The sequence below is a fragment of the Danio rerio genome, chromosome 18 (assembly GCF_049306965.1).
Source record: "Danio rerio strain Tuebingen ecotype United States chromosome 18, GRCz12tu, whole genome shotgun sequence".
Lineage (NCBI taxonomy): Eukaryota > Metazoa > Chordata > Actinopteri > Cypriniformes > Danionidae > Danio > Danio rerio.
In genome coordinates, this window is record NC_133193.1 from 16,739,510 (window position 1) to 16,759,838 (window position 20,329).

The following is a 20,329-nucleotide window of genomic DNA, read 5'->3' on the forward strand; positions in this document are numbered from 1 at the left end:
ACAATTTCAACTTAAATGTGAAGACAGGGTAGGAAATATAGGGAAGTTAACAGCCTTTAATAGAATAATTCAGTGTAACGCAAATGGGTCTGATGTATTTTGTGGTCTGTTGACATGATCATATGATGCGCTTTGTGATGTCGGGCCACTGGACCAAAAAAGATTTTAGGCAAATCCTCTATATCAGGGTGTCTTCGGAGTTTTAAAATGTCTTAAATTTCAAACTAAATTTTAGGCCCTAAAAAGTCTTAAATTCACTGAAATAAAGTCATAAATCAGATCTTAATTTCTCTTCGTCCATGTAACGCTACTCCAATCGGTACAATCGGCAATCCATCTCAAAAAAAAGTTTAACAAAAGTTATGTTTATTAACTCGATTTACCAATTTAGTTTAATTATTTTCCTTACAATAACATTTGTTTACAAGTTCTCAATGTATTTATAGCAACCTGGTGAGAATGCTGACATGAACACACTGATGTGCATTCATTTAGTTTATTATCTTTATTATCCTTATTTTCTTTTTTTAAGAAAATGCTGAAAAAAGTATATGTATACAAGTAGAGTTTGCTTGTTTTACACATTATTTAAAATGTGTTTGAATTTTAAAAGAGTAAGTAAAAATCTTTTCCACTGGCAATTAGAAAAAGCCCCTAGCATTATTGTCCTATAAGTATAAAATTTAATTTATTTGGTCTCAAAAGGTCTATATAAATAAGTTTGACTTAGTGAAACCGGCAGAAACCCTGTGTATGAATGCTTGGCTGTATGTGAATAAGTGACAATTTTCATCATATCTGGAAGTGAGTGGGATGCTCTAGGTAATAGAGAGTAGGGTTGGGCGATGTCGACCAACTTGGCATCGTACAATGTCTAACGTGAAACTTCACGATGGACGATTGCATCATCGTTGTATTCAGCGGTGAATTAATTATTTATGAATAATTAATTAATTCATAACTAATTAACTACTTGTAGCCCACCATTTTAACCTGAACGGCATGGTCTTTGTTTTACCCATAACCAAATTATAAATAAATAAAGATAAGTTACACACAAATTACCACCTGTCAATCAGTTTTTCCGCGGGACTCTGGCATGAATAGGCAGAGTGATCGGTGTCATTATAATGGCGTTGACAAACTTGGTTGGTAAAAAAGGTGCACAACCAACCAACAGTATCTGAGGTTTACAAGTACAAGCGTGAAAGTGAAAGATTGAAGCAGTGTATTGATGCTGTGACACATTAACTGATGGATTCAAAAGACTGAAGATAGAAACAAGATAGAAACAAGATTAATTCAATATCACGTTTAACAAGTATAGTGAGACACGATCCAGCAGTACATCACTGATAAACTGTCCAACGTGCACTGCTCACTTAGGGATTTGTGCTCAAAACACTCGCTGACTGCCTGGAGCTCAGATGTGCGCATATGCTGCAGCACATGCCAGAGTGAGTGTGTGTGTGTGTGTGGTCTCGTGATGTGCGTTTTCAGCTGAATAGTGTGGACTGAGATCTTTTCAGAAATGCTAGGTGAAATGCCAGTGTGAATGGGGATTGTTTTTGTTCTAAAATGCTATTTTAAAACTAAGATCTATTAGTGTAAATGGGGGAGCTAAGTGTGTTCACAAATTGGTTGCTGCTGCGACAGGGGTGAGGCAAAGGATCACGATACCGGCTCAGCATCGTGTTGTCTATCGGCCATCAGCAATGGCATCGTCTATCGACCCAACCCTAATAAGAGAGCATTAATTGATCAAAAGATGTAACAATAAACTAAAGTGAGAAGTGATGTCATAAAAGAATTGTTGATCCACAATGGCATTAAGTATGAATCTGAGGGGTTTGAATGCTTATCTATTCTAAATGTGATCTTTCTTTTTATTTTGGAGTCACGCTAGCTTGTAAATCACTTTAACACCTTTAATTTTGATTTCCAAGCTGTCACAGCAGTCCCTTCACATAAAACTTAATTGATTTTTGAGGGATTTCAGTCCCAAACACATGCTCGATGAGAAAGCGTGAAGCTTGTGTAACTTTCATCCAGAGGCCTATAAAGCAGACGTATTGAGGTCTGCTGAAGTGGAACCATTGGATATTCAGACTGCAGGACAGAGTGAAAGTGCTCCAAAGCGGCCAGTGAGAGTGTAAATGTTTGCAGAGGAGCTGCTCACTCTTCCCGTGGCCAGAGCAAACACATTATTGGGCCATTTGCAAGTGATAAAAGAGAGAAGAACAGGGGCAGGAAGTGAGGAGAGGTGCTTAGCTGGACAGTGAGAAGGGGATTATACACCCATAGTTTCCCCTTTACCATAGAGCACACAAAGACAGGTTCAGCTGAGGAGAGTCCAACAGGCATATGCAAAAGAGAAAAGCTCTTGTAACTAAAAAAAACTTGTGTGTTAGGGCTGCTCGACACTGAACAAAAACTGATATTGCAATATTTAGTTTGTCTGCAATATATATTGCGATATGAATATAATTTCACAAGATCTCGTATGACTCCATTTGGAATGAACGCATATTTTTACATTGATTGGGATTATTATGTAGAGGAGTATCAGCATGAAGTACAATAACACAAATACATTAACTTTATGGTTTTCTGTGGAATTAACAGTATTGAAGTACAGAAATTGATTAATAATAGATAAAATAACACTGTATAGTGTAGAGTCTTGATTGTATAAATAATTACACATATATATACACTACTGATCAAAAGTTTGGGGTGAGTTTTTAAAATTTTTATTTTATTTAATTTAAATAAAATTATTCTGTTCATCAAGGTGGCATTTATTAAATGTAAAAAAAAGTTAAATACTTATTCATTAAATATGTATTACTTATTGTATGTAGTTTCAAATAAGATTATTACTCCAGTCATTATTGCTTTTATTACTGTTACCATTAATAATAATAATATTAATAAAAATAATAACAACAATAAATAATTAATATTGGAGTGATGTCTGAAGGACCATGTGACTTAATTCAGAGATTCTGCAGGATTCACTTAAATTAAATTTAAGTTAAAGTTAAATTTAAATTTAAAGTTAAAAAGCAAGTTAAATTTAAGACTTTAAGACATTTTAAAGACCATCATGAACAAAATGTTAGACTTATGAAGGGCTAAATGCTCAGGATTGTTTCCGAATATGATAATTAGAAAAGATTTTTTACATACCCCATCAAAAAATGATTAAAATTTAATACATTTAATAATACAATAATAACAATCTTGTTTTTTTTTTTAAATAATAATTTTTAAATATGTTTTTTTTATTAATTACAAATATATTCATTCACAAACCCTATAATCCTTACCAAGAATAAAATTTAGCTTGTGAGATTTAAGACTTTTTAAGACTTAAGACCCTGCGGATACCCTGAAATTCATTATTAAATAAATGCATTTTTTTATTGAATAATAAACTACTTTTGAACAGTTATTTTATAGTGCAATAACATTTCACAATTTTACTGTTTTTACTGCATTTTTTATTAAATAAATGCAGCTTTGGTGAGCAGGAGAGATTATTTTTTAAACACTTAAAAATCCCACTGACCTCAAACTTTTGACCAGTAGTGTATATATACCTTTGTATACCTTTTTATCTCTTGGTTTAAGTTTGCTTAAATCTTACTCAGTCACAGGCCTGCAAAAAACATCCAAATAAAAATCTTTTCATTCTATTTTAGGGTTAAACCTTGTGACGACTCCACAAATTACATTTTCTGAACAGTGATGCTGACCAACTATTATCCGAACTTGACATTTCATATTCTGCGACGTGACTATTGCAGATCGACACATTGGGATATCGATGCTGTACTGATATATTGTGCAGCCCTAGTGTGCGTAAATCTAAAAATATACATTAAAGTAATACAAATACATACATATACATACTTTAAATGAATTTATTTGATACATTTTTCTGAAGAACTCTAATATCATAAATCAATATTTAGTGTTTAAAACAGTTATGCTAATTATGTAACTACCCTTTCTTTATGTCTGTTGCTGTTTTTGCCCTATTGACTTCTATCATAAAGACATGACACCATGTTGTTATGTATTCTTTATTAAAGGTGGTTTCCCCTGTTGAAAAAAGGTCAAATTACAAACTTTGAAACCGAGCAAAGGGCAAAAACGGCAAAAAGAATTGACCTCTTACCAACATGAAAAAACACCAACAATCAAGAATACATAATAACAGTGTCAAGGCTTGCAATCAGAAAACGCTTTTAAAATGGACGTTAATGGGGCAAAACAGCCACTAACATAATAAAAGGGTAGCAAATTTACCCAATGTATTGTTGATTTTTTTTTTACATTTCAAAGCATTTTCACAAAATGTGTCAAAATGTGTCACCAATAATCATTCCATTTGCTGAAACAAAGAGAAAATTGTGGTCGAATTAAGACTCAAAATCACCTCAGAGTGGATGAAAACATCCCCAAAAGCACACGAGGGTTAATCGATTTAATGAATTCCTTAGTTATTAAAAATGAAACAAAAATGGCTCCACTTCAGCAAACTTTTAAACCTTAAACAACTTACACATTTAAGAGAATAAGACTGGAGTCAAATAACATTTTCTAAACAGCAAATAACTTGACTTGATCTTGACTTAAGAAATATTGGAAGTAAATTACAACAGTCATTAGCAGCAGCTTAAGCAGGTAGAAGCACTTCCTGGTGGAAGAAGATAGAAAGTAATCAAGAGGAGAGGTAAGCAAATGCGGTTCCCATAGCACACATCCTCTGTGTTGTTTGTTTTGTGTGAGAGTGAATGATAAAAGAGGCATGAAATCAGCAAAGAAAAGCAGGACAGCAGTAAGAGTCCATGGCCCTCCATCAGCAGCTATACAGCACCACTGTGGCGGCTCGCACAATGAGCCCTGCCAGGACAGCTGTGTATGTGTGTGTGTGTGTGTGTGTGTTTGGGTCACTGGTAAATAATTAACCTATCGTTCTCTGCTGACCGGATCTTATGAGGGTGGTAGAGGCTGGTCAAGACGAGGGTGGGGTTTCAAATGAGTAAGACAAAACTCCCGTGAAACTGATTGAGCGCCAATGGCTCCAAACCACGGTGGGACGCTTTTAATGGGCTTTCTGCTCACCCGAAAGGTAGCCAAATCTCCTTCTTTGAAGGGCAGCATTCTATTAAATTAATGTAATATTTATTTATTTATTTATTTATCAACTTTCAGAAAGAGAAAAGTTTCTAGATGTTTTTTAGTTCCTAAAGAACTTTTTAGTGAAAACCATTTTTTAGAGAGTAATATATCTTAAGATCCTTTTTCTCCTTTAAAGAATATTTTGTGGAAGTATTTTGGTAATAAAAATCACCCCAAATGCAATCAAAATGAACTCCTGCTGAATGTTATTGTGTGGTTGGCAGCGCAGTCACGCACCTCTGGAAAACACGGCTCAACTTCTCCAAGTGGGAGCGTTCAATAAAAGCCCACCTCTAAACACACAAAAGACATTGAAGAGAACGGCACTATCCTTCACAACAACAATTAGCTGCCCTGTGTTATCCCGGTCCACCGACACTTGCCTGCTCCTTTAAATACCAAAAGCTCCTTTAAAAAGAGCAGTAAATAGCATCTCGGGCGGTTTGCGGCTCACCCCTCCCTGACCCTCCTCACTGTCACGTCCCGTGATGAGTGCCAGTGGACGACCTCCGCTAATGAAATGAGTGAATTATGCATGGCGCCAGTTAACGCTCTGATTAAAACATCATACTGACCAGCTCTCTCAGCGGAGGTGCTCAAAAACAATGGGGGCTGTAAACACTTTCCCAGGACTGTGCTGCTGTAATAAATTTGCATAGTCTGGCATGGGACTAAAAGCTAATTAATTGAAAAACGGGCAGTGGGGGGACAAAAAAAAAAGTTGAAGGGGATGGGAGGGCCAGCTGAGACTATATAGCTTGGGCGTCGGAAATAAAACAGGCAACATCTCGTCTCACTTGTTATTGAGATGTGTTCATTGTCTTCGTTTTGGCACAGTGCTGGATTGTGTTTCATCTGCAAGTATCTACCGAAGAAGGCTTTAGTTTTTTGTATGCATGTTAGGATATCCTCAACGTGCACATGCTGTGAATTTCGTCATCAACACAGTGCTGACTTTAGCCTTTACACTTTGTTTATCAACACTGAATCAGGCTGTTATTTCACAATCTAAAAAGAGATGGAAGATGATTAAACTATTAAAGACAAAGCAATAAATGCCCACACTGATGAGTGCATGTGTGAGGGGATTAAAAGTTTCACTCTCTGCTACTTTTATTGAAATATTGTATTTAAGTACATTTATGAAGTACTTTCATTTCGGGAAAACTTTACGTCACTACATTTAAAAAGAAAACATTGCATTTTTGTAAAAGTTGAACTGGTGAAAATGTCACCTGCTTAGGCTTAATTTACACTGCATAGTTCAAGTGACTCAGTTCCGATTTTATTCTCCCATGTGGCAGAGATCAGATATGGCCTATGTACGTGTAAGCAGGAAAAAGTCACATGGATTCCAATTTACTCCAATCAGATTCAGACCTTGTTCATATGTGGAAATTTATCTGATATAAATCAAATCTGTGCCCTCGTGTCTGCAGTGTAAGCAGGTAAATCAGATTTTCACCTGTCAATGATGATAGTCACGCATCAGTAAAAACCATAGCAAATGACATCAAGTCTGATGCTTTCATTTTAGAACAGACTTCAGCAAAGTCTGTTCCTTAACTTTTCCTGTTACTAAACCTTAAATCTCTAATGAGAGAGAGAGAGAGAGAGAGAGAGAGAGAGAGAGAAAGAGAGAGAGAGAGAGAAAGAGAGAGAGATCACAACATCCACCCTGTAAGCAATATAAACTAATATAAAACTACTGCACGCATCACATGCATAAATCATGCAATGGACATTACATTAAAATGGCTACTGGTTTAAAAAGGTCTAGATTAAAAGAAGATGGCCAACTGAGAACTTTTTTGTTATAACTATAGTAAAACAACTTATCAAAAAGAAAAAAGAAAACAATTCAAACAGAGTAAATACAGGATTAGAGAAAAGGTCACTCTTTTATTATCAGCTGTCAGTCAGCATCCGCTCTTTTTTTCCTGGTCATTCACCTTTGTCGTGTGCTGTGTAAATGCAGTCAATTGGATACGAGTCACTTTAAAAATACGATGTAAACCGGTCATCAAAAGAATCAGATACAGTCACAAAACCGGAATTGACCATCACGATCTGCAGTGTAAATGTAGCCTTTAGAGATGTGATAGCAGAGTCTAATTTGTGAATGAGCTAAATCTTGTTAGTTAAACCAGTTGAATTGGTTCACAAATCATACTGAACAATTAATTAGTGAATGAGACATGCAATCTGCAACTATAAACAAATTCCCAACTCACTGATTCAATTGATTAAAAAATCATCCTCAAGAGTTAAATACTGAACTGAACAGATTCAACTGCATCTGTTCACTCGCTGATTCAAACGATCTGGCCAGAGTGAATCCACAGTCAACAGATGACTGATTCAAATGATTTAGTTAGAGCAAGTCTCCGTCAAACATTTCAATGAAATTACAAACTGATCAAAAATAAGTAAAAAAAACATGAGCCCTCTGTTTGATGGCACCAAACAAGTTAATATCGCTAAATTTTTGGATTTTTTTATTGCAAATGAAAATCAAAGGGCACTTGTGAGGGAATTAAACCATCCACAACTGCATTTTAAATGAGAACGGAGACATTTTTGAAAAACACTAGACCACACACATGTTGAGCATGCTATGAAACAGTATTCTTTAAAATGCTGTTCGCTACTGTGTGAATATGTGTAAAGAAAAACAAAATATAGCTTGGACACTAAGCAGAGAAGATGGCAGTTTAAAAGAGGACTGTGTGCTACCTTTCTGTCCATGTCGACTGCTGAACTTGTCTCCGATCTCTGGTCTGCGTGTTTGCCTGAGCAGGATCTTGACTAAGAAGGCGTCCTCTGCATTGGACGAGATCATCACCTTCTCAATGTAGGAGTCTGTTGCTCCTTTGTACCTATAGAACCAACAAAGTGGGCATTTGGGTTGCTATCGAATGACAACAACAAACTTGTGTCTGGCTTTTAGAAAATTAAGAACGGTGTCTTACGAGACTGGCACTTCTCTGTATTGTGGCTGGCCTGGCTGGGCACTGCCCTCCAGTGGTGTTTGGGTGACGGTGGGCATGGACTTATTCACCAACACCTGTTTGTTCTCAACCTTCTCACCTACAAGAAGCATAAAGCACCTTTCACACACTGCTAGATTAACATTTTAAAGGGATAGTTCACCCAAAAAATGAACTCAAGTGATTGTTTTTGTTCAGATGAACACACAACAAGAAATTCTGAAGAATATTAGATAAAAGCAGCCAATGACATCCGTAGTAGGAACAAAAATAATCTGAATGTCAATGGCTGCTTTTTTTTTTTTTTTTTTACAACATTCTTTAATATATTCTCTATTGTGTTCAAGAAGAAAGAAGCTCCAACAGGTTTGAAACAAGTGAAGGATGAGAAAATAATGACAGAACTTTCATTTTTAGGTGAACTATCCATTTTTAGACACATCTCAATTGTAGATGTCTACCAGGTGAGCAGATGCCATCAGCGTCCAGGATGCTGTGTCTCCAAATGGGCTTCCGCGTTTCTGCGTCCAGCATTGGACCCATCACCTTGTCAAAAGTCTGATTTGTGTACCTCCTCAAGGTGCACTTAGCGTTTTTATACACCAAACATCTACCAAAGCCTAACACAAGAAAGAAAAATCAGAATACAACAGTAATATACTTAAATATACTTAAAAATACTCAATAACTGTTAAAAAAGTAAAAATATTCTCTCCTGCATGCTAAGAACACTTCTAAGTGTGTTTAAATATGAGAGAGGTTTGTTTTTTGCCAATGTGGTCATAATTAAGAGTTCAGCTCTTACCTCTGTCGAGAGAAGCTTTATTGAGCACCAGGGCATCTTCTATATCATAGCCGCTGTAGCTCATTACAGCCACTGTGGCATTCTGGCCGGCGGGTAGCTTCTCAAAATCTATCAGCTCGATGGTCTTGGTCTTCACCATGGGCCTCTGTGGGTATGCCAGCAGGTACATCAGGGTGTCTATACGATTCCTCTGATTATAGCCAATAGTACCTAATCAGAAACAGTGATGACAGGATGAGACGTCACTAAAAAAGGACCACGCAAAACTTAAAAGGAAAAGTGCAATATTAATGCATTCATAAATATGTAAAATTGCATTTAACATATATAATAATAATAATAATAAAAATAATATTTCATTTAATGACAGTATTATTATTTATGAGGCATTTTGCCACTTTTGCTCTAAAATCCTTTATAAATATTGGTTCAGTCAGTGGTGTGATTCTGAGGTTGACCTTTGGTCATATAACGTAAGATAAGGCAGTGTTTGTGAAATTAGTTTAGAGACTATTTCATTTGGTGTCACAAGTAGCACAAAAAAAGGAGAAAATTCCCAAGAAACATACATTTTAATAAATTACAAAACACTTGAAAAATAGGAAAAGCTAAATTAAAAGGACAGCAATGACAAAAACAAATGTTAACATCTAAAAGTTTAATGTAAATTATTACCACAAAATCCATTACATTGCTTCCAATTAACTAATTCAGTAGATCAAATCAATCTAAATTCAATCATTTCACAGACTGCCTGAGGGCTGTTGGAGTAAAGGCCTGTGTCGATAGTGTTAAAATCTATGAGATGGATGTTTAGCATGGAGAAGATGGAGGGGTGTGGGGGGGGGGGGGGGGGTTTATACTATAATAGCCGACGTCCCTTGAGGCCTTGACATTTGTCAGATGCTATTACTCTACAATCAGGCTACAAGCACACAGTGTGTTATAATAGGGCCGGGGCCACACAACTGGATTTGCACATGTATGGGGCTGTCCGTCCAGAAAAAAAGAAGACAAGGCCGAGGATATTGGGCCAAATATAGTCGCAGTCTCAGTGGTTTTTGTAATGGGGGTGGTGGACAGGAGAGGTTTAAGTAGTTTTGGTAACCAGGGCAGCAAAGTGTGTGTGTGTGTGTGTGTGTGTGTGTGTGTGTGTGTGTGTGTTTTCGTTCGCTCTTGCACAGCTGAGCACACACTAACCCTGAGCTCAGGACACAATGAATGGCTAATGACACTCAGAGACACTGGCAGGGAAAGGCCTTCTTCCACACACACACACACACACTCACTCACAAAAGTGGGACTACGCAAGCAGGCAATGTTTGATGTCCACATGCAGAATGTGGTTTTGTGAAAAGCGAGTGAATAGAAGTGTGTGTGTTTGTAAGTGCGACTGCTCCTCCAGGATGTTTGTGGTCTTACCCATGGCCTGCTTGCCCATGGCACACTGGTAGGTATTTCTGGGGGACTGGTTGTGATGAGGGTAAGGGATCAGACCAGCGCAGACACCTAGTAGAGTAAAGGGTTCGATCTCCAAATGAGTCGTATCTCTGATTGAGAAAAACATGAGGGTGGTCATATTAGTGTTGTCATCAACTAAAACTTTAAGAAGAGATTTTAGGTAAATAGAAAGAATTTTACGTGCAGGTAAAATGTCCATTCTAATGGTTTAAATAACTTTCGTGAAAATGTGGGTAATAAACTATTGATTGGGAAACAGTGTAGGATAATACATTTCACGCTTCCACAAACGCTAATCACTCGTTTATTCATTTCAAACCTATTCAAAGGGCATATTTAACCACATGTATACAACATCCTTATTTTAAGTTTAGTGAACCAGAATCTATAAAACCCTATTGACAAATAATGTGAGAATGTCCGGAGGAGCAGAAACTTTAGGACATTTTATTTAAAGCTACAAAAATGTGTTTCCTGTATTGTTATTGCTGAATGATAACTCTCAATTTCCCTTAAACACAAAGGATCGTAAATTTTGGTTAGCTGCTTCAACTGCTACAAGAAAATGTTGGTACAGAGGTGGAAATCCCCTCATGATCTGTCTGTTAAGCACTCGTTGTATTCACTACTGGAAATACTGTACCTAGAACTGCCATCAGCATAGATCATCCATGCTAAACTGGACATTTTGAGGGTGTGGAAAATTTATATATGTGACAAATCTTACACTGTAGTGACTGGATGGTTTAATGACTAATGGTAAAAGGCACAAAAATGTACTTACATATTCAGATATTCCTATGCTTGCAAAAACAGCTATTAGCAATGAGAGGAAACATAAGAGACAACAGAGGCGCCTTCAACAGAGTTCAAAGACGACAAGGACAACATACTAAAGTGGGTCAGCTTTCTGCTGACAATAAAGGAAGAAATGGTCCAGATGACACGTCTAACCAACTATTACAACCAAAAGCCTGGAGTGGTTATTTTCAGAGGAAAATATTCTTTGCCAGCTAAGAGCTATGGCCTTAGAGGACAAGACCCCTGGAAGACTGCACAAATGCTGATGTAATGGTACAAACGCTTTGCTATTTATTTACTCAGAACAAAAAGGGATTTCTTCACTGTATTAATATTTGAGATAAACTAGAGTATATTGAAACATTGACAGCTTGAAACATTAAAGGCACACCTGTATTAAAAGGTTTGAATACTGTATAAAAGACTGGAATAGACAGACCAGCAGCACGCTTAAACAGACTTTCTATACTGTAAGTCTTAAGCCCTTTGATCTCAACAGAGAATAAAGTAAAGGATTTTGTTTTGTTCTTGTAATTTTTTTATTCTTCTTTTTTACAGGATTTAATTAATAAAAGTGTTTTTTTTACTGATTTTCTTCCTGAGGTGGACATTGGCTTCATTTGCAGAACCCATCAAGAAACCTTGTGCTAGGGTATGAATCTAATTATTCCTTTAAAACAAAAAGGTCCTAAACAAAACTATAGCAAAGAAAAATAGTAAAGAGAGGATCCTGGTTTGTTTATTTAATTAAGGGTATCAAATGAATGTATCCAGCAAACACTCAAACCTCATCTGATACTATAAAAGTCATAATTAATGTAATTTATTCACTAGCATTGGTCTATAGTTTTCCTGTGATTCCAGATGTGCAAAAAAAGGGGTGTGGAGAGTGAGGATATATACGGGGTGATAGTTGTTGAAAGTACTTTTCTATCCGATTGTAAAAAAAATAAAATAATAATAATTATTCATTCTGGAAATAAAATCTGAATCATCAAACATAAGTGTGAGTAATCACTCATTGAAGCATCATTCATTAAAACAGTTACAGTAACAATATTTTATATGAAATGACAATGCAACAACTTGTGCATATTATTAAGTATATAGTATCAAACGGTACATAGCATTCGTCTTTATTTTGGACTGTATGGATGTAGTTTCTGAAAAATTTCATGTAAAGATGATGTAAGATCACAAAATGTTAAGCCAATAATTTTATGTTATGGTTTTAACATTTTATACCATGTTCTGACTATAATGTACATTTAAATTAAACCCTAAAAACTAAAGTTCTAATAGCGAATTTAAGTTTCACACGGTACAAACTTGATACTTAATTCAATGATCAATTTAATTTAACAGTGAAATGTTTAATTTTTTAGTATGTTTTCAAACTTAATTTTAACAAGATAATGGAAAATGTCTAAACAGAAAAATCTGGGAAAGCATATTAAAACAAACAAAAAAGACAAAATCTAAATAAATTTTAAAAGTCTATACACACATCTTTACAGATACAAATGTAGCACATATATTAATGATTTCCCACAGATTAATTCTAATTAATTCACAATTAAGAAGGGCAGACGGTTGCTGAATAACTACAGATAGATTTTAGCTGCTGTCTGGGCATTAAACACCTCCCTTTCTTCATGTTCAAGATTTTTTTTTCCAGTGTCATTTTATTTTATTACACATAACCTAATTTGTAAACTAATTAGTTTTTCTTTTTTTGAATATATGGATTTCTTTGCTTGTTACCAACATCAACAATTCAAGTTAACAGCACCTTTAGAAATAAGTTTTCTGAGAAAAATTGTAATGTTCAATACTTTTTTGCCGCACTATTTTAAAAGACTACAACCAGATCTCTAATTTATTAATATCAAATGTAAGTAAAAGGTTCACCACCACATTAAATTTCAGAGAAAAGATCATTGTTTTATCAAAAAATGTAACTCTAAAATGAAGTAATTTTAAATATTCAAGTATTGCTTCATAAACATGGTTATTTTAAGTCAAACTCAAGCATCTTTCACAAACCTTGTTCAAATAATCTCTAAATACAGCTAAAGTCAGAATTATTAGCCTGCCTTTGAATTGTTTTTTCTTGTTTAAATATTTTCCAAATTATGTTTAATAGTGCAAGGCATTTTTCACAGTATGTCTGATAATATTTTTTCTTCTGCAGAAAGTCTTATTTGTTTTATTTTGGCAACAATAAAATCTGTTTTTAATTTTAACACCATTTTAATGACTAAATTATTAGCCTCTTTAAGCTATATTTCTTTGATAGTCTACAGAACAAACCGTCGTTATACAATAACTTGCCTAATTAGCCTAACCTGCCAAGTTAACCTAGTAAAAGATCTAGTAGAAAAAAATCTCTCCAATAAACAAAAATTCTGGAAAAAAAATAAACAGGGGGGCTAATAATTCTGACTTAAACTGTATGTTTTGTTGCAGAGTCATTCAGAAATGTTTTTGTGTGTGGTTTCAGTGTTTTAACACTTGTTGGACCTGAAAGTTGTAGTAGCCTACAAAGTACTCACTTGCTGATCATGTGCTCATATAAAGCAATGTTGCAGTCGTTCTCCTCGTTTACATCCAGATACTCCACCAGACTCTCATGCAGGAAATCTTCAAACGTTCTACAAGGCAAAATGGGTGGTTAAAAACACAATGAAAAGTCACGCATAAAACAACAACAACAAAATCTGCATACTGGAGTCTCCATTCAAATGTAACTCTCAAATATTGATCAGCTTCAAACGCACCTGTAGCCTTGAGATAATTCCTCAATGTGTTTGTTCTTCACAGCGGGTTTCCCATTTTTCACAATGATGTAGGGTCTGGTAGGAGCACACAAAATACCATACAAATGTCTCTGTGCAATATATGGCAGTGGTATTCAGTTTATATTACAATTTGATAAAAAGAAATACGAAACCTGCACAAGCGGCCCCCATCAGAAGAAATATACACACATCGGTCAGTCAGGTTGGTTGAGATAGACACAAACTCATTTATAAAACCAGCTCTTCTCATTAGTCTGAAGGTGTAGACTAACTTTTGATGGTCTCTGATCACTCCAAGAATATTACCTAGAAAAACACACAACACGAAATATAAAAGTAAAATATGCTGGAGATCCAAACTTTAGAATGATTAATATAATAATATATATTTTTAAACATGTTTTTGAAAGAAGTCTGTTGTGCTCACCAAAGCTAGATTTATTTGCTCAATTACAGCAAAAGCAAATAATAACACAATTCATGAATTAATCATTTTCCACACACACACACACACACACACACACACACACACACACACACACACACACACACACACACACACACACACACACACACACACACACACACACACACACACACACACACACAATGACCAACTTCACCTAGTTCACATATAACGCATGTCTTTGGACTGTGGGGGAAACTGGAGCACCTAGAGGAAACCCAAGAACATGGGGAGAACATAGAAACTCCACACAAAAATACCCAGCCGGGACTCGAACTAGTGATTTTTTTTGTTGTGAGGTGACAGTGCTAACCACTGAGCCACTGTGTATAATACAACATATAATTACAATTTAAAATGACCGCTTTTTTAATCCTGTAAAAAGGTTAACTAACCATTATTAGTTTAGTCTTTAATAATCACACAATCCTTCATCTAATCAATCTAATATGCTGATTTGTGCAGTTCCCCCCACTAAACAATGAATAATCGTTGTTGCCATCAGTTATTTAAATCAGTTACCACATTTATATACAAACAGATATGAATAATACATACATTTACATACAAAAATCACTATATTAACTGAATGATGTTATGATCATGCTGGTCATCATGCCCTGAACGCCAATAATCCGATTTTAATACGATTAACACAATACTCTGATAAAGTGTCTACAATGTAAACAGTGATTTTTGATTACCTTAATCCGACTAAAGTCATAATTGAACTAAACAGAGATTGAATAAAAACATGTAGAGTATGCCAATTTTATTACATTACATTACATTTAAACACCTTAATACACAGGTGTCAAACTCCGTTCCAAAAGGGCCGCAGCTCTGCACAGTTTAGTTCCAACCCTAATTAAACACACCTGATCAAACTAATTGGGTCCTTCAGGCTAGTTTGAAACCTACAGGTAAGTGTGTTGGAGCAGGGTTGGAACTAAACTGTGCAGGGCTTCGGCCCTCCAGGGATTGAGTTTGACACCCCTGCCTTAATACAACAATTACCATCGTGTAGGATTTTCGCCGCATTTTGTGACAGGATAGTCTATACACACACGACTATTTGACACTATTCTCGGCACCTACCGCGTCAAAGAAGGATCACATACACCAGCATCACGAAATGCAGAGGGTTTTTTTCCCTATATGGCGTACGTTATCAAATTCCATTAAAGCAACACTCTTCTAGCAGTTAATACTCGCATCCAATATCTCGTTTGTCATGGGGGGCATGCATGAAATGTTCCTGAATGAAAGTGAAAGTGCCAAACTGCAGTTCAAGTCGACAAATTAAAAATGAAACACCTGAAATTACTTGAAACTCTAGAGGAAATGTGGATAGCGTGGTGACAGAATGATGTAATCAAAGTATGTGTTAAAAGCGACTCATGTAAACACCTTAATCATATTATTATCTTATTCAGATTAAGGCAAATAATTCGATTACTGATGTCCGTGTAAAGTAGTCTTTGTGTTTCATGGCTATCAGAAATAAAGGCTATTTTGAAGCTTTGTTAAATACACAAAGTAAACAAAAGAAAACAAACTGAACCACAAACTAATTAAGACTTACATGTGTTAACGTGTGACAGCAGTATTAATGCACATTAAAAGCAGTATTAATGCACTTGAAAAGCTCTGGTTTGTTTGAGCCATATGAGAAGCCCACTATGGTGCCATCCAGATGCATGCACAGCCTCAATGCTGCGCGAGTCACTTTGTGGCCAAGAATGTTTGTGGATTAATTTAGGAGGGATTGTGTTTATTTACGCATTGACACCTGCTGTGTTTGCTAATTAATTAGCCGCAGTGGTGGCCTGTGTAATTTGTAACTTATCAGTGCGGCGAAAAACATATACATGAATTAATTAGTGGGGGGAGTTTTTTCTCTGACATGACATTAAAAGCTAATCAATGGCACACCCTTTTGTTGTTGTGGAATGGCAGAAGTTCATTTGAATATTATTCAAATGGCCGCAGCCTGTCTGCGTGTTTGAGAAATAAAAGAACTGGCTGCTTCACTATTGTTGTGTCTGTACGAGCAGATACCATTGAGGAAGACCAGGAAGACGGTGGGGTAGGACAGCTCTTCTCCACACAGCAGATTCACATCCTCCACTCCCAGGTTGAAGGCCAGCTTGATGATGGGACCGTCCTCCATGTCGGTGGTGATGTGGGTCATCAGAGCCAGATTCTTCACCAGTCCACAAGCCTAGACAACAATCATACAGCCATTAGAGCCTGTGCAAATGACCATCTGTTTTAGTGGTTAGTCAATATGGGATAATCAGTGACAACTGCCGCTCTTGAATGTGTCATATTTTACATTGAAACAGGAAGAGAGGATGAGAAATATTTGACAAAGTTCTTCCTTTTTTGTAAAGAGCCAGGCTCAGGTTAATTATTACATTTTGTTTTTTGCAATTGAAGCCTTAAAGTGAAAAAGGTTGAGCATAGAATTAAAGTCAATAAATAAACAAAAGCACTTCCTTTGTGTAGAAATTAGCAGTGAATACATTTTTGACTATTTGTTTTCTATTTGTTTTACATGTGGAAATAAAAAAATGTTATGAGTGCATGCTGTAGTTGCGGTGCTGCCTTTATATAGCTGCATACCCTTCGCCAACCTTGCTGTGGACCCTAATTGCACACAAATGTAACTACTTGTTATAAGAGGAAGAACTGTGATTGGCTGGCTTGGTATAGCTGTGATAAGTATTGAGCATTGGAGCAGAGCAAGGTTTAACAATTTCAAGTCCTGTGGATAAGCTAATTTTGTTTTGTGATTATTTTCCTGCCTCTTTATTCATAGAATAAATACAACTACTAGGGCTGCACGATATTGGAAAAATAAAACTGCATTATTTTTTTATTCTGTGATAAAGAAGCAATATAAACATAATAATAATACAACTTCACTTAGATGGGTTGAATAACTATTTGAAAAAAAATATCATTTTAGATTGATTGGGATGATTCTGTAGGGGAGTGCATAAAATATAATAAACCATCTACAAGCATAGATCAACTCAATAAAGAAAAATATACAAAAAAGTGTTTTGAACTGTATTCAGGTATACAGTAATTGAATAATCAAATGTAAAAAATAATACTGCATAGTCTTCTTTTTATAAACAATTCAATAAAATTAATCATTGTTAATTTGTTAAAGTTACAAACGGCACACACAGTCACAGGCCTCAAAAACACTTGAATTAATGAATTGTAATCCACATTGAACATTGCATATACTCGCGATGTGACTATTGTGTATGATCACGTTGCGATATTGATGCTAAAACGATATTGTGCAGCCCTAACTAATAGTATTCCATTCATTTATTTTTTCACTTTTTGTTTTCGCCTTTAATGGACAGGACAGTGGAGAGTATAGACAGGAAAAGAGAAGGAAAAGATCAGCAAGGAACATTGAGCTGGGAATCGAACTCGGGTCGCCGTGAGTACCACAGTGCCGACGCACTTAACCACTAGACCAGAGATGCCCAAAGTAGGGCCCGTTGGCCAAAGTTGGCCTATTGTGACATTTGATTTGGCCTATCATCCCATCCAAGATGAGTGTGAGAATGATGGAGAGGTTTGGGGCAAATGACTTTAAAAGAGACTGTCATTTATAATTAGACATAATTTTTTTTTATTTTTTTTTTTTTTTGCGGAGCTACAAAAAAAGCAAACTGAAATCAAATATTTCAATAATATGTTGTAAATGAATCAGATTTTTAAAAATGTACAGAAAATAATGTCACTCGACAGATGCAGAAGACATCGGTGAGCAAATCAAGGCAAAAACTAATGTAATTCCATTCTGTTATAAATGAGATTGTGGAAATTACCATGGCAACTATATTTATCTTCGGCACCTCTAGCCTTAACCAAGTTTGGTTTTTGGCCATTTATAAGAAAAAGAAAACGTTTTGGGCACCCTTGCACTAGATTATTGACGCTGACTATTTTTAAGCATTTTTGGCATAAACTCCAAACAGTTTCTGTAACTGCTTGGTGTACAAGCCCCAAAAGATGATGTTGTTTTCTAATACTTACCTCTCCTTCAGGTGTGTCTGAAGGGCACAGCATACCCCACTGGGAGGGCTGGAGGGAGCGTGGACCGCTGACCTTCCTGGTTTTCTCAAACTGAGAGGAGATCCTGGTCATCATGCCCAGGGCTGAGATGAAGGAGAGGCGGGACAGCACCTGCGTCACACCCTGCCGGTCCATCTTAAACCTCTTCAGAGACCAGTTCCCCTGTAGGACACATTATGTATTTAATTACACATAAAAATTATATTTCTGATACTTGTTAATTGGTTTTTATTGTTGTTTTTTTCACTTAATCTTTATTTCATTCACTAACCTCGGTGTGCTTCATGTTGTTAATGAACACATTTATTTCCTTCAGGTTTTTTACACAGAACATATTTCCTGACAGCAGTATTTTATTTGTATATTTATATTTTAGTGGACTACAATTTGTATTTGATCTAGCCGGAAAAAAAAATCTCTATCGTAATGAAAACTGTAAGCATGTTAAAAACTGTAGAACTTGATAAATTGCCTACACTACCAGCAAAATGTTGGCATGTGCGACTGAATCTGCTTTTTATGATCTTATTTATTTATTTATTTATTTACTTAAATGAACTTGCTTAAATGTTTTCAATTAATAAATAAATACAAGTTGAATGTTTCTCAAATAAATTTTAATTCTGCCTACATATTTTTTATGTCAAGGCACTGGATTGAAAAGCAAAACAAACATGAAAACCCTACCAATACAGATAAACATCATCCAAATGGACACTTCTTGATGAGTGCTTTGCTGTGCATTAGTAAAGGACTGTCTGGACTCACAGTAGAGATAGCATTAACCATCCCGTTAGTGATCTGGTCCTGCCTCATGTGTTTCACCACATCAAACTGAGCTGCCCTCTGCTTGGGGATGATCTGGTCAGCAATCTTCTTCAGCTCCGAGTTAAACTTCTTGAAAAGATCCTCAAACAGCAGTGACAGGAGCTTAAGAAAACAAAGACAAAGCATTACAACATGTTCCTGTACATTAGCATCATCACTGAAACGCAACACTACATCCCATTCATAATCCATTAAACAACAGCCTTTGAAATGATCCCATCAATGCACAAATAAAAAAACTGACGACTTCATCTCGAGCTTGTTTTTATTAACTTAATCAGTCTCCCTCTCTTTCTCTTCTTATCCCAGATTTAATAAACAGGTGTTTCTGTGCTCTGATAAATTAGACCCGGCCTCTCAATCTCAGATTTTCTTCAATAGAAGCCCCTCCCACTCCCTTTCCACATTTGCATATGCGTAAATAAACATCCCCACCGTAAATTAATAAAGAAATTAAGCTTCCGCAGCCCAGCCAGGCCAATTAGTTGAATGTCAGGGAATCATAAATGAGGAGAAAAGAGATTGGAGGTGTAGAATGTGCGCGCAAAGCCTCGCTGAAAGAGCTCCTGTCACTCACTAATACTCTGAATCATTCGCAAAACTAACGTAAGCAAGCATAAACACCCCACCTCGGCGATGGTGGGGGGAAATTAAAGGACTTAAGACAGCGGTAATTACATTATCACAGTCGGGCTGGTGGATTAGCTCAATCGCACCAGTCAAGGCGGCTATTCTTTTGTCATAGCCGGGCTAAATCATAATAAAGAGGAGAAATCCCTGAGTTTGGCTGGGCTGCAGTAGGGCGTTGCTACCACATATCTTGCCAGCAACAAAAGCAGGGCCGGCTGGGAATGAAGGAGAAAAGCAGAAGCAC

The 20,329-nt window shown here is 36.1% G+C and overlaps 1 protein-coding gene across 2 annotated transcripts in view; it reads right to left on the bottom strand.

The window, feature by feature from the left end:
• polr3b (polymerase (RNA) III (DNA directed) polypeptide B) overlaps window positions 1–20,329 on the bottom strand; it is a 38,515-nt gene that overhangs the window by 3,341 nt on the left and 14,845 nt on the right. Inside the window, exons 13-23 of one of the 2 annotated variants that reach the window (XM_021467775.2) lie at window positions 19,396–19,557; window positions 18,589–18,789; window positions 16,579–16,741; window positions 14,204–14,357; window positions 14,031–14,105; window positions 13,806–13,904; window positions 10,411–10,538; window positions 8,989–9,198; window positions 8,645–8,803; window positions 8,166–8,283; window positions 7,930–8,072 (exon numbers count right to left, since the gene is read on the bottom strand). In XM_021467775.2, coding sequence (XP_021323450.1) covers window positions 7,930–8,072; window positions 8,166–8,283; window positions 8,645–8,803; window positions 8,989–9,198; window positions 10,411–10,538; window positions 13,806–13,904; window positions 14,031–14,105; window positions 14,204–14,357; window positions 16,579–16,741; window positions 18,589–18,789; window positions 19,396–19,557 — 1,612 coding nt within the window. Of the gene's footprint in view, window positions 1–7,929; window positions 8,073–8,165; window positions 8,284–8,644; window positions 8,804–8,988; window positions 9,199–10,410; window positions 10,539–13,805; window positions 13,905–14,030; window positions 14,106–14,203; window positions 14,358–14,810; window positions 15,317–15,517; window positions 16,742–18,588; window positions 18,790–19,395; window positions 19,558–20,329 lie in introns of those variants that run through there. The other variant, XR_012393993.1, reaches the window with a different exon arrangement.